General features: G+C 31.3%; 1 protein-coding gene across 1 annotated transcript in view; it reads left to right on the top strand.

Moving 5' to 3' along the window:
* LOC129218948 (carbonic anhydrase-related protein 10-like) overlaps positions 1–12,098 on the top strand; it is a 128,535-nt gene that overhangs the window by 33,890 nt on the left and 82,547 nt on the right. Inside the window, exon 5 of the mRNA XM_054853268.1 lies at positions 11,636–11,702. Within this exon, the coding sequence (XP_054709243.1) occupies positions 11,636–11,702 (67 nt within the window). The remainder of the gene's footprint in view (positions 1–11,635; positions 11,703–12,098) is intronic.

Consider the following 12,098-nt stretch of genomic DNA (forward strand, 5'->3'; position numbering starts at 1 on the left):
AATGTCTATATCTTCTGATGCCTTAAAAATGAAAAAATAAAAATTCAAAATATAATTGATCTAATTGTGCGCAAATACAAACTGTAAAAGAAAGTAAATAAAATCCAAAAATTAAAAGAGAAAACATCATCAACGTCACTTATATGAATAAAATTTTATTTTATATTTTTTTTCAAATATCATTTTTTTGTATGAAGATGATATTCTAGTAGTACATATAGTTTGAAATGCGATTTTCTTGATCCATATTTTTAGGCTTCACGAAAAAATAGTTTGAATTTCTTTACGTACAACAAAGTCTCCATTTGTAACTCTAAAAATACTACATAAGTTTTTCACAACTCAATAACACACAATACTGTTTGATATTGGACTTTACCGTTAGAGCATTCCCAGGCCTACTTTCAAGCCAAGCTTGCTTTTTTTTAGTCTTGCCTGATCGACCCATCTACTCTGTTCTTGTCTTGATACTTCTAATAGTTTTTACTATCAGTTTTTATCAATTGGCACAAAGAAATGATTTTTTTTTATAATTTAAAGTTTCAACTAATAAATGTACTACGTATTTATCTCTAAAAAAACCTTTAAAGTTAGTTTCATCTTGAAATTTAAAAGCGGTTTTAGTAACAATGCAAAACTAGGATAATAAACAATTCGCGGAATGGGTGAAACAAAAGTTACTTCTTTTGGGCGCAACAGCAAACATATTATTGAGTATTCCGCTGTGGGACAGTAGAGCGCAGTATGTGCAAACATTTTTTTTCGATTTTCTTGATCCGTATTTTTAGGCTTCACGAAAAAATAGTTTGAATTTCTTTACTTACAACAAAGTCCCCATTTGTAACTCTAAAAATACTACATAAGTTTTTCACAACTCAATAACACGCAATACTGTTTGGTATTGGACTTTACCGTTAGAGCACTCCCAGGCCTACTTTTAAGCCAAGCTTGCTTTTTTTTTAGTCTTGCCTGATCGACCCATCTACTCTGTTCTTGTCTTGATATTTCTAATAGGTTTTTACTATCAGTTTTTATTAAATGGCACAAAGAAATTATTTTTTTTTATAATTTAAAGTTTCAACTAGTAAATGTACTACGTATTTATCTCTAAAAAACCTTTAAAGTTAGTTTCATCTTGAAATTTAAAAGCGGTTTTAGTAACTATGCAAAACTAGGATACTAAACAATTCGCGGAATGGGTGAAACAAAAGTTACTTCTTTTGGGCGCAACAGCAAACATATTATTGATTATTCCGCTGTGGGACAGTAGAGCGCAGTATGTGCAAACATTTTTTTTTTCGATTTGATTTCCGCTCAAAAAAAGGGGGGGGGGGCAAAAGGGAAAATTCCAACTTTCCCTTGTTGGCTAGTACGGAATCCAAAACCTAATTTCTTAAATATCTCAGAAAATAATTTCTGCAGATGCTGCACTTTTCTTTCTCAGTGCAGTGTTATATCGCGAACGTATTTTGATAATATGGAGAAAAATCACCAATGTTTCAAAATATTAATATTTTATTGAAATAATGACATAACGTTTTTTTCACAAATATAGACCAGAGATAGGAGATGAATCGGATTATGTTTCACAAATAATTAAGTGAAATCTACAGCTTAGACCGTTTAAATGTTAAAACAAATTACAGTTATTTGTAAGAGGATGTATGGCGTAAATTATCTTTTAAAAATCATCAAAATATTATCTGAATTAAAGAGCATAAGTTCAAAAATTTAAATTTTCAAATTATTACTGCTTTGTATGCATAATCTTATTCCGCATCGAGTAACCATAAGGTAAATCTATAAAACAAATCCTTTGTAATTATTTACTAGCGTAAAAGAGTGCGGTCCTCATTCTTTGTATGCACCAAACGAAAGTTCTTTCGCTCTCTTGCAAAGTAGGAAAAAAATGGCTTAAGTTAGTCTGGTTCTGCGGTACAGATATTAACTAAATAGGAAATGCATCCCATCGTCTTACTCAGTATTAACAAATAGTCCAATATTTTATTAAGTATGAGCATAACAATGTGCATTTTTAGTTGTTCTAGAAATCCAGTTACTGAGGTTTGTTCATCAATCTGCATTAAAATGTGTTAGATTATGCAAATGATGAACATTTACAGCAATAAAATACTCCTAAGGAAGAAATTGTTAGGGCGCCCAAGGTCCAACAACCTAAATCCACTAGAAAAAAAGTTATAAGCGTTTTTAAGTTAGCGAAAATCAAAAATTTTAATTTTATCTCTTTTCCATTGTTAAAATTCATTGTTGGAAGCGTGAAACATTAAGTTTTAATTCATTTTTTAAATCGCTTTTTCTACACGAAAAATGCATTTTAATGCTTCGAGCTTGGTATGGTTGGAAAGCTCGTGCAAAATAATTTGAAACACGTTCTATCCGGTTTACCGAGCGAAAAGGCCAACCCGCTAGAAGCCCTAGAAAAAGCGCTAGAAGAAATTAAAAGTTGGTGACAATTCATTTTTATTTGCTTTTTCACGCGACATAGTTAACGTGAAGAAATTGCTGGATAATATCGTGGTGTTGCCATTTCTCGCTTGAGCATAAAGAAATGAAATACTTGCATTTGTTTTTATTTTTGAGGGTTTTTGGTTTACTACGGGCATTTTAAATATTTTCATTTTGATTATGTTTTCTCGATTTTAAGATTTAAATAAATCATTTTCCGGAATGAGGGAGGACTCTCAGTTTCAATAAAATCACCTTCAGGGGAAAAACACACACACACACACACACAAACACACAGCTCCCAATAATACCTGCAGTTGCTCTCACTACAAACAGATCTCAAGGTGAAACTTTTGATAAAATTGGCGTATTATTACTACTTCCAGTGCTTTTGCATGGACAATTATATATTGCTGCAAGTAGAATTCGTTTATTTCACTGTTGGAAATTTTATATTTCTAACGGCAACGGTCACACCTACTTTTACAAAAAATGTTGTTTGTAAAAAAGTTTTACGTATTAAAGGAGTTTCGCGGTATCATTTCATTCAGGAAGATTCCAAACTTGTTCGATTGGCAAACTTTATCTAGTGTTGTCACCAATGCCACGGCGAGAAATATATTTATTTTGCATTCGTAAAAAAATAGTAGAGAAATGTATATTTCAAGGAGCTGACTACGAATGAATTCCCCCCCCCTCCACTGTGACAAGGGGGAAGAAATAAATGACAAGAGGGACATCAAGCAATTTTTTTGATAAGATTGTTTATGAAAACAGTGTGACATGTGGTAATGAAAAGAGGGGGTAAGGTGAAGTGTGAAACTTTGTGACAAAGGGGAGAGGGATAAAAAATTTTGAAAAGTGCATTAGTCAGTTATCCCCTAAACCGTAAACAAATCACAAACACGATTTTTTTAAATAAAATTGCACTATTATTGCAACGTCCAGTGTTTTTGAATAGACAATTTTTAATGTAGCAAGTAGGATTCGTTCTCTTTATTGTTTGAAATTTTATTTTTTTAACGGCAGAGGTCAAGGCAACTTACTCAATAATATTAAACATTTAAAAATAAATATTGTTTTTCGTATAATCTGAGTTTTGCAGCATCATTTCATTCGGGAAGATTTTGGTAATTGGGAAATTGGCGCTCTTCAACTATAGGCGTCAATTTTTTGGCACCAATTGCAGCGCGAAGAATGTTTTTTCTTTGCATACGAAAACAAATGGTAAGGAAATGTATATTTGCTTACGGTTACCACAAAATAGGGGCAGTCCACGAATGAAGTCTTGCTTTAAGGTGCAGTTCACGAAATTATAATAGTTTGTGACAAGGGAGAGGAAAGAAATGACATGAGGAACATACAGTGGGGAGAATGTGACAACAAGCCTTTTTTTAATAGGAACGTTATGAAGAACAGCATGACATGTGAAAAAAGGAAGATGGGGTAGGGTGAAGTGCGAAACTTTGTGTCAAAAGGGGGAGAGTGTTGAAAATGTTGAAAAGTCTGACATCAATTTTGCACCGCCCTGAACCATAAACAAATCACAAAGACGACCTTTTTTAAAAAATGAACTATTATTGCGACGTCCAGTGTTTTCGAATGGACAGTTGCCACGAGTAGAGTTCGTTCATTTGTTACTTGGAAATTTATATTTCTAATGACAAAGAAGCAACTTACTCAATAATAGTGGACGTTTTATAAGTAATATTGTTCATACAGAAGTTTTACGTATAAACTGAGTTTTGATGCTTCATTTCATACGAGAAGATTTCGAAAATTGGATAATTGGCGATTTTTATCCATTGGCGTCAAATTTGTTGTTTCCAATGCCAGGGCGAAAATGTTTTTCCTTTGCATACGTAAACAAAGAGTAGAAAAATATGTATTTGAATAGGGTTAGCACAAGGCAACATGGTATCTAAAATAAAATTGTTCAAGCCAAGAATTTGACGACCACACAAATTTCTCAATGGGGTTGGTTCCTACAGTCAAAAATACTACTTTTAGTCACTTAAATTGATAGAATAAGCAAAAAAAAAAAAAAAAAAAAAAAAAACGTGGAGCCAGAAAAAACTTTTCACAACAGTTATTTTTTTATTAATTTTTCTTAAAAGTCCGATTCTGGAAATAAGGCGCTGTCTTTATGACGTTGCAAGTGATGTACTTTGGTGTGCTGCTCCATTGCCACTCTAAATGTTTACGCTTTGCTGTCAACCGCGTTTCCAGGTTATGATAATTTGCGATGTGCGCTAATGGCATCAGTGAATGGCATTTCATCGCTTTTAATGCAATATGCAGAAGCGTAAAAAATGAAGTTCAATCTGCGCACCAGTTAAAATATTAGTTAAAAAATATTTATTTTTTTTCAACCTATTTAAAAAATGGCTAAAACCAATGTGTTTAAGCATGCTCTTTCAAATAAAATACTTTTAAAATTTCAGAAATGACCCCATTACCGAAATATCCCCTTTCATCCATTTATTTTGAGATTAACAGACAAAAAGTAAAATTGGAATGAATTACTACAGTTTGGTATTGTATGTACATATAAAAATTGTACGTATCCCCCGTGATGCAGTAAACATGAGTAAGAGTAGAAATTAAAATGTTGGAAATAGTTAAATTCATTCAAGTTTTCTCAAATATTCATTTATGAATATGGTCGAGTTTCGACCACTGGGCGAACACTAGTCCATATAAGTTCACGTAGCAAAAGGAATTTCTTGCTCAAAAGTTTTCTATTATAACATACTATAATCCTTATACAGATCACATATATCCTTAAAATGTTTGTTCTGTATTTCTAGAAGCATGTTAAATCTATTATTCAAAAATATTGAAATGTTTTCTACAATATCACAAGCTAAAGCATTTTTTTTTTTTTTTTTTTGCAAAATAATTTTCAGTTTACTGCACATTCTAGCAGCAATTCATGTATGTTATTTTTCTCTAGTAACTAATAACAGGGTTTTCTGAGTTTGGGTTTTCAATGCAGATCTTCTGTTCCTGAGGTTGGACATTTTTTTAATTTTGTGCTTCAGTCATGAGAAAAACATATTTCTTGAATATTTTAACGATTAAATATAACATTTTCCCTAAAATTTAATTTTTTGGCAAGTAATTTAGAATGGAGGTGAAATGGTTTTTCATGCATAAGCTGTGACTACGTACAAATATTACGAAAAAGTCAACGTATAAAGATTATGATCTACTTCACAGTCATGTATTTTTACTCTTTGTACAATTGTGTGAAAATATTGACAAAATGTATTAATTCTTTTCAGCAGACGACTTTTACACACTGTTTTTAAAAACTACTCTAAAGAAATGTTTGTTGAGAAGTCAATTTTAACATTTAGAGTTGTTCATATTCGGTTAATTCATCGTTTATAAGATTAATAATCAACTAGCTGCAATACTAGTAGCGATTAATAAAAGAATATTTTAAGAGTATATTAGAGTTACGTGACCTTAGGTTTCTTACCTGAATCTTCATGCTATTATTCAACCAATCTTTTTTTTTTTCAAAAAATTCTAATGGCCGACATAAGTATAAAAGAAAACATCGTCGAGACATTCAGTGTATACAGCTCAACATCAAAATTCAATATTTCGTTTCTATACTAACCAAAAACACTAATATAAAAGTATATCTGTGTAATAGAGTTTTAGTAAATCTAACACTTTTGTAAGGCTATTCTATTTTCAGTGAATTTGTGTGAATGTTTATGTATCAAAACTAACTAGATGGTATATATATATAGAGATAGATAGATAGATAGATAGATAAATCAAAAATTTCGATTTCCACGAAGAACTTTCACCACCAAATGTAAAAAATATTGAGACAAATATTTCACAAACATAATTCCATTTTCAGCTAAAAAAGGTACTTTACAAGTTAGATAAGATTTCTTGTGTCTTTCTTCAAATATTTTAAAGACTTCTTCCTGATAATATGCAAATTGACTGCCTTGGCAAAATAAACTTTTTTGAAACTTAATCGAGGTCTTACGTATCTTTGTAAAAATTGCATCTCTCTCCTTCCTGCAGGAACAAAAAAATATTTCGTGCAAGTTCGAAAATATTTGTTTTTTTTTTTTTTACATCTATACAGATATAGAGCAAAAAAAAAAAAAAACTCATGGAACATCGCTTTAGTAATAATGAAAGTAAGTACATAAGTGATTTTACAATTACGCTTAGAACAATTTGCATACATAAGTAGTACGGAAATTTGCAATTACTAGGCAGAACATTTTTAATGTCTAACAAACAATTTTTTACGTCCTGCGTGAAATACTTGATTCGGAAAATCCAAAATGCCGAGAGATTCTTTTTTTTTTTTTTTTTTTTTGTAGTAAGAATCGTTAGTGTTAAAATATGTGATGTCACCGTCTCTTTTAGTTTATTTTCTTGTTTATAAAGCTTTTGCAAAATTATTTAAAATTGTACAAACTTTTTGAGTTTTTCTTACAGTTTATTGGTATTGAATATTTTTTTTCTTTATGTAATAAAGAGTCTTTTATGCAATCTTAAGACTGATAAGTACTTCTTACTTGAAATAACATATTAAATTAGCTACTGATATCTATAAAAAGAAAGGAGTTTCTACCCTCTAAGAGTAAGGGTCGTTCCATGTCAAGTGATCCAAAGTTTTGACCCTCCCTTTTTTGGATTTCTTTGAAATTTGGCTCATCAATTGTGCCCTTCAAGGTTATCAAAAGTGCAAATTTTGAGATTTTTATCTCTTTTATTTTTTTATTTATGAGATTGATTTTTAGAAAAACACTCTTTTTTTCATGGATGCTTGAACATAAAAGTGACGATAGCTCAGCACAAAATATAGATAGAAAGTATTGCTGCAAAGCATTTTAAAGTACATTAGTTGCTGTTTAAGATTATATGCAACATGACTAATTTTATAAAAGTTTTTATTTTTGAAAAATGAAATTTAAATTTAAAATTCTCAGAAAACGTATAACTCTTTTTAAAAAAAAAATCTCAAAAGTTTTGTGTGTTTGTCTTTGTTTTTGCAAAATTTCAATTTGGGATATCAATAGGATTATATTTATTTGAATTTTTGAATAAAATTTGACTGAAGAAATAATGAAATTTTTCAGATTCTATTTAGTTAAACATGGGGTTCTCTTTCGGGGGATTGTCTGGTGTAGCAGTAATGAATCATGGCCATGCTTGAAATCAGCTGACATGAATTTGTAGATTGGTAACCCTCCTCCCCCCGCCCCCCGCCACACCACCACTTTTTATCTTTCTTTTTCAAAACTGTATTGAAAAAAAAAAAAAAAAAAGCTGATACACAAGACTTAGCCTTCTAAATGGGAGGGGGTGGGGAGGGGCTTTTTACTTTAACAGAGATTTAACAGACAAAAAGAACCACGCTCATTTGCAGCTTTTTTTTTGGAAAGTGGGACGGTAGGGTGAGGAGAGAGGTCAATCTGGAATGAAGCTTAGCAACATGAGAGATTATGCTCAAACTAGCAAAATTTGTTTGATCTATAACTGCTTTGATAATATAAACAAATAGATATTTGCATTACTCTCCTTTACAACGTAAATTAAAATTAAAATAAGCAATAAAGAAAAAAAGAAAACAAAACAGTTTCACTCCAGATGTTAAAGAAAGAAAGTTTTATGTGGACATACATATGATCTGATATTTTGATATCTTTTTAGTTCAGTGTGAAAAGAATGAAAAAACACTGAAACAACACGGGGGGGAATGATTACTACTTTGCTATGATCTTGGGGCAAACTATTTCTGTATTCCCTCCAAAGTTGAAGGTGGGTGCAGGGTAGGGGATGAAATGAATCCTAACTTTTCTTATCAGATATAGAATTAATCAAGTACACTTTGTGAAGTTAGGTGCGAAAAAAAACACTTGGTCTTATAAAAAAAAAACATATGGGGTAAAAATAATCCTCAATTCAATCTCCAGGTGAGGCGTGATACTAATATAGTGTTAATCGTATGTTTAGGTGGGCGGAAGGGGGGGGGAGGAATGTACTTCGTCTTGCTGTAAAGAAGAACATTTACCATTTTTTAATAAGTTTACTATTCATGTTTTATTTTATTTATGTTTTTATCCACTTTTTATATTTTAAAATTAGTTGAACAGAAAAAAAGAAGCTTAAAAGTGGTGTTGCGGAGTGAGGGGGGGGGGCTTCGTCTTGCTTTAAAGAAGAACATTTACCAACTTTTAATAAGTTTACTATTCATTTTGTTTCATTTAATTTATTTATTTATTTATTTATTTTACATTTTAAAAACAGTTTTGAAAAAAAATAAATAAAAATGGTGGTGCGGGTGGTGGGGGGAGGGGAGGCCTTACGAATCTACAAGCTCACGCCAGCTAATTTCAAGCTCAGCCGTCTTTACTTACAACTCACTAGACCATCACTAGTAAGAAAACCACATATTTAACTAATTAGAAACTGAAAAATATTAGTATTTCTTAAGTCAAACTTTATTCAAAAAATCATAAAAATATGATTCCATTGAGATCCCAACTTGAACTTTTGCACAAACGAAGATAAAATACACACAAACTTTTAGGATTTTTTAAAAAAATTATTATACGTTTTCTGAGAAATTTAATTTTTAAATTTCACTTTTATAAAATCAGTCATGTTGCATATCATATTCAACAGCAACTAATGTACTTAAAACTTGCTTTTTTGTTGTGTTTTTCGGCTGTAAGGACGAAAGCAGTTTTAAACACTACTGTTTCGGGAGTGCAAGAAGCATAGCTATCAGCCTACATACAAACTAAGTAACACACTTTAACCTCACAATGATGTGGCAACAAAGGTACCCATTGCAGTAGCCCTCTTCTTCTTCGACCACTAATTTGCGTTACCTTTGCAGTAACCCTGGTGAACTTTAGGTCTGATGTCCCCCTCCCTTTGAATCATTTCAGAAGAAATTAAAGTGATTAGTTTTTGAATCAAAGACTTAGTACATTTTTTAGTTCGATTAATAACTGCATTTGTTTTTCAAAAAGGTACTAATTTTGGATAATTGTTAGTTAAGGGGACACTGGACCTTGAAAACAAACTTTTTTAATTATTGATGGATTTGCGTGAAATTTTAGCCATATACTTTAAACACTAATACAAGCTTAATTATAAAATTTCATTAAACAATTTCAATAAGAAGACCAATTATTTAAAAAAATGTAAATAACCTTAACGATAATTAACAAAACTTTGAAAAGTCCCTTGCGTAATTAATTTGATTTCACAAGACTGAAACTTATTTTAAGTCATTCTCTAAACTATAATAAATAAAACAAAACTCACAAAATTGTCCTCATATTCAAATAAATTCAAAAAATAAAAATTTCAAAAATTTGACAAAGATTTCTTCTTTTTGAACGTCCAGTGTCCCCCTAAAAGAATATGTACAATCAACATTATATTCACATTTACTAAACGAAAAAAATAATTATGAGTTTGATGGCCCGTTTATTTTTTTCAAGCACATGTATACGTACCGAGTGAGTGAGTGAATTCTCATTCTGGTTCAGGAGGGAGTTATAACTACATCTAAGTAAATATAAACTTAATATCAATATGAACCCAATCGGAAGGGTTACTTTCCCTCAAAAACACTCCAGACATCAACATTCTCCGGAGGTTCCAGCAACGAAATTTGAGATTATCCTCGAGCATATTTGGGAGAGAGAAATTCGGGGGTTCTTCCCGGATTTTTTCGAATTCGTATTTCTAGAAACGCAGTTTGAGACGGTGATGTTAGTGCTTATTGATGATGTTTGGAGAAGTCTTAACTTGGAAAAAAAATTTTAAATCAAAGTTTTAAAAACACAATTGTAGGCCATCTTTAGTAATGCTAAGGCGCTGGTAATTTTTCAAAAATCAAGATCTAAAAATGTTGTTGTGTCATCATTGATCATGTTAGGGTTGAGGAGTTTTGGTAGCTGACAATCAGTGTTTTCGTCACTGAAGCCGACATTTAAGATTATCTTTAATAATTTTAGTGAAAGAAGGAGCACGGACGCTCACCCGTCATTTTTTCGAAGTTGTAGTTTTAAAAACTCAGTTTCAGATGGTCTTTATCAAGGTTAATGAGGGGAATATTCTTTGCTTTCTAATCGCAATAGGAACTTTATTGTATATATTTATCGAATTTGAATGTTTTTCCCTTTGAGAATAAAAATGGTAACTTCTTCCTGAAAAAAAAAGGAATTATTTGGAGCGAAAGCTTTCCACTACTAGTATCGGATACACCACTGGTGTAAAGCATTAGACTGACGAAGAAAATCCACCATACATTCGAATTTCTTTATTTTTAAAAGAGGGATTGTTTTATTCTCCCTTCTAACAAAACTCTTACCTATTTTTCTACGAAAAGTCATAAAGCACTTTACTTAAGAATATTTTTTTATCAAAACAATATTGTAAAATTGTCTCCCCTCTTCATGTTGTACCCCCGGACGGAGTCACTCTCACCTTCCCCTAGGAACGCCACTGTTTTCTCCCCATATGAAAATAGACAGTTTCTATCTTATTATAAAGAAAACCGTACTGCCATGGGAAGGTAAAGAGCAGTATGAGGAGAAATATGTTTTTAATGCTTGAAGAAACTTGTTTTAAAATCAACGGAAATAGGAAAATGTTGAAATTTGGCGTTTCTTTCTTTCTTTCTTTTTTTTTTTTTTTTTTTTTTTGGTGCTTTAATTTCAGCGGAACGCAAGTAAGTAAGATTGTACAAAAGCTTTACAGCAAAAGTAAAAAATATGCCAAAAACAGGGAAAAAACGGAAACATTTACAGATAATGTCCTTTACTTTTCCACGGCAGTCTTTTTCTTTTGTTTTTCAAAACTTTTAATCGTGCAGTCAGATGAAAAGACCGCTTTTGTCCTTCCATACGAAAATATTTAAACTAAGTTTAATTTACAAAATATGCATAAAATAATACATATCCTTTATTTATTATGTCTGCTTTATTTCTTAATGTGATAAATTATTTTGCATACATACTTTTAACGATGCTTCTACTTATTCTGATACAGTAAGTTTAGTTTTTTGTTAACTATTTCATTTATGTGGAACCCAAAGATAAAGCACCTGAAACAAATCAATTTAACGAGCTTTATATGTGAAATTATTTCACTTTTCTAGATATCAAATGTGTCTAGTCCAGATCTCCGTTTGCTTACGTCACACTTGGACAAAATTATTCATAAAGGTAAGACTTAAAAATCAAGTATTATAAACTGTTTTGCGTCAATAAATCCATGTAGTAGAGAAAAGCATTTTGCATTGCATTTTCTCAACTTTTGTTGTAACAATCACGAACTGAAAAGAAGAAAAAAAATGGAGTTAATGCTATGAGAGGATCATAACTGTTAACAGCTTATGGCCTTTAGAAAATGTAGTGCCAAATAACAATGCGGCGAGGCATTTTTAAGTTGTTGAAAGGTAATCTGAATTGCAATCAAACCGAAAGTTATAACAACTGTTGAAGAACTGTTCTTTATATACATCTGCTGGATGCGCAGTTTTAATGCGCTGGAGATCCAACTATTCATTCATTGGACACCAAATTTTAATCATTTGCATATCTGGTCAAAACACTCATGCA

The sequence above is a fragment of the Uloborus diversus genome, chromosome 3 (genome assembly GCF_026930045.1).
Source record: "Uloborus diversus isolate 005 chromosome 3, Udiv.v.3.1, whole genome shotgun sequence".
Classification (NCBI taxonomy): Eukaryota; Metazoa; Arthropoda; class Arachnida; order Araneae; family Uloboridae; genus Uloborus; species Uloborus diversus.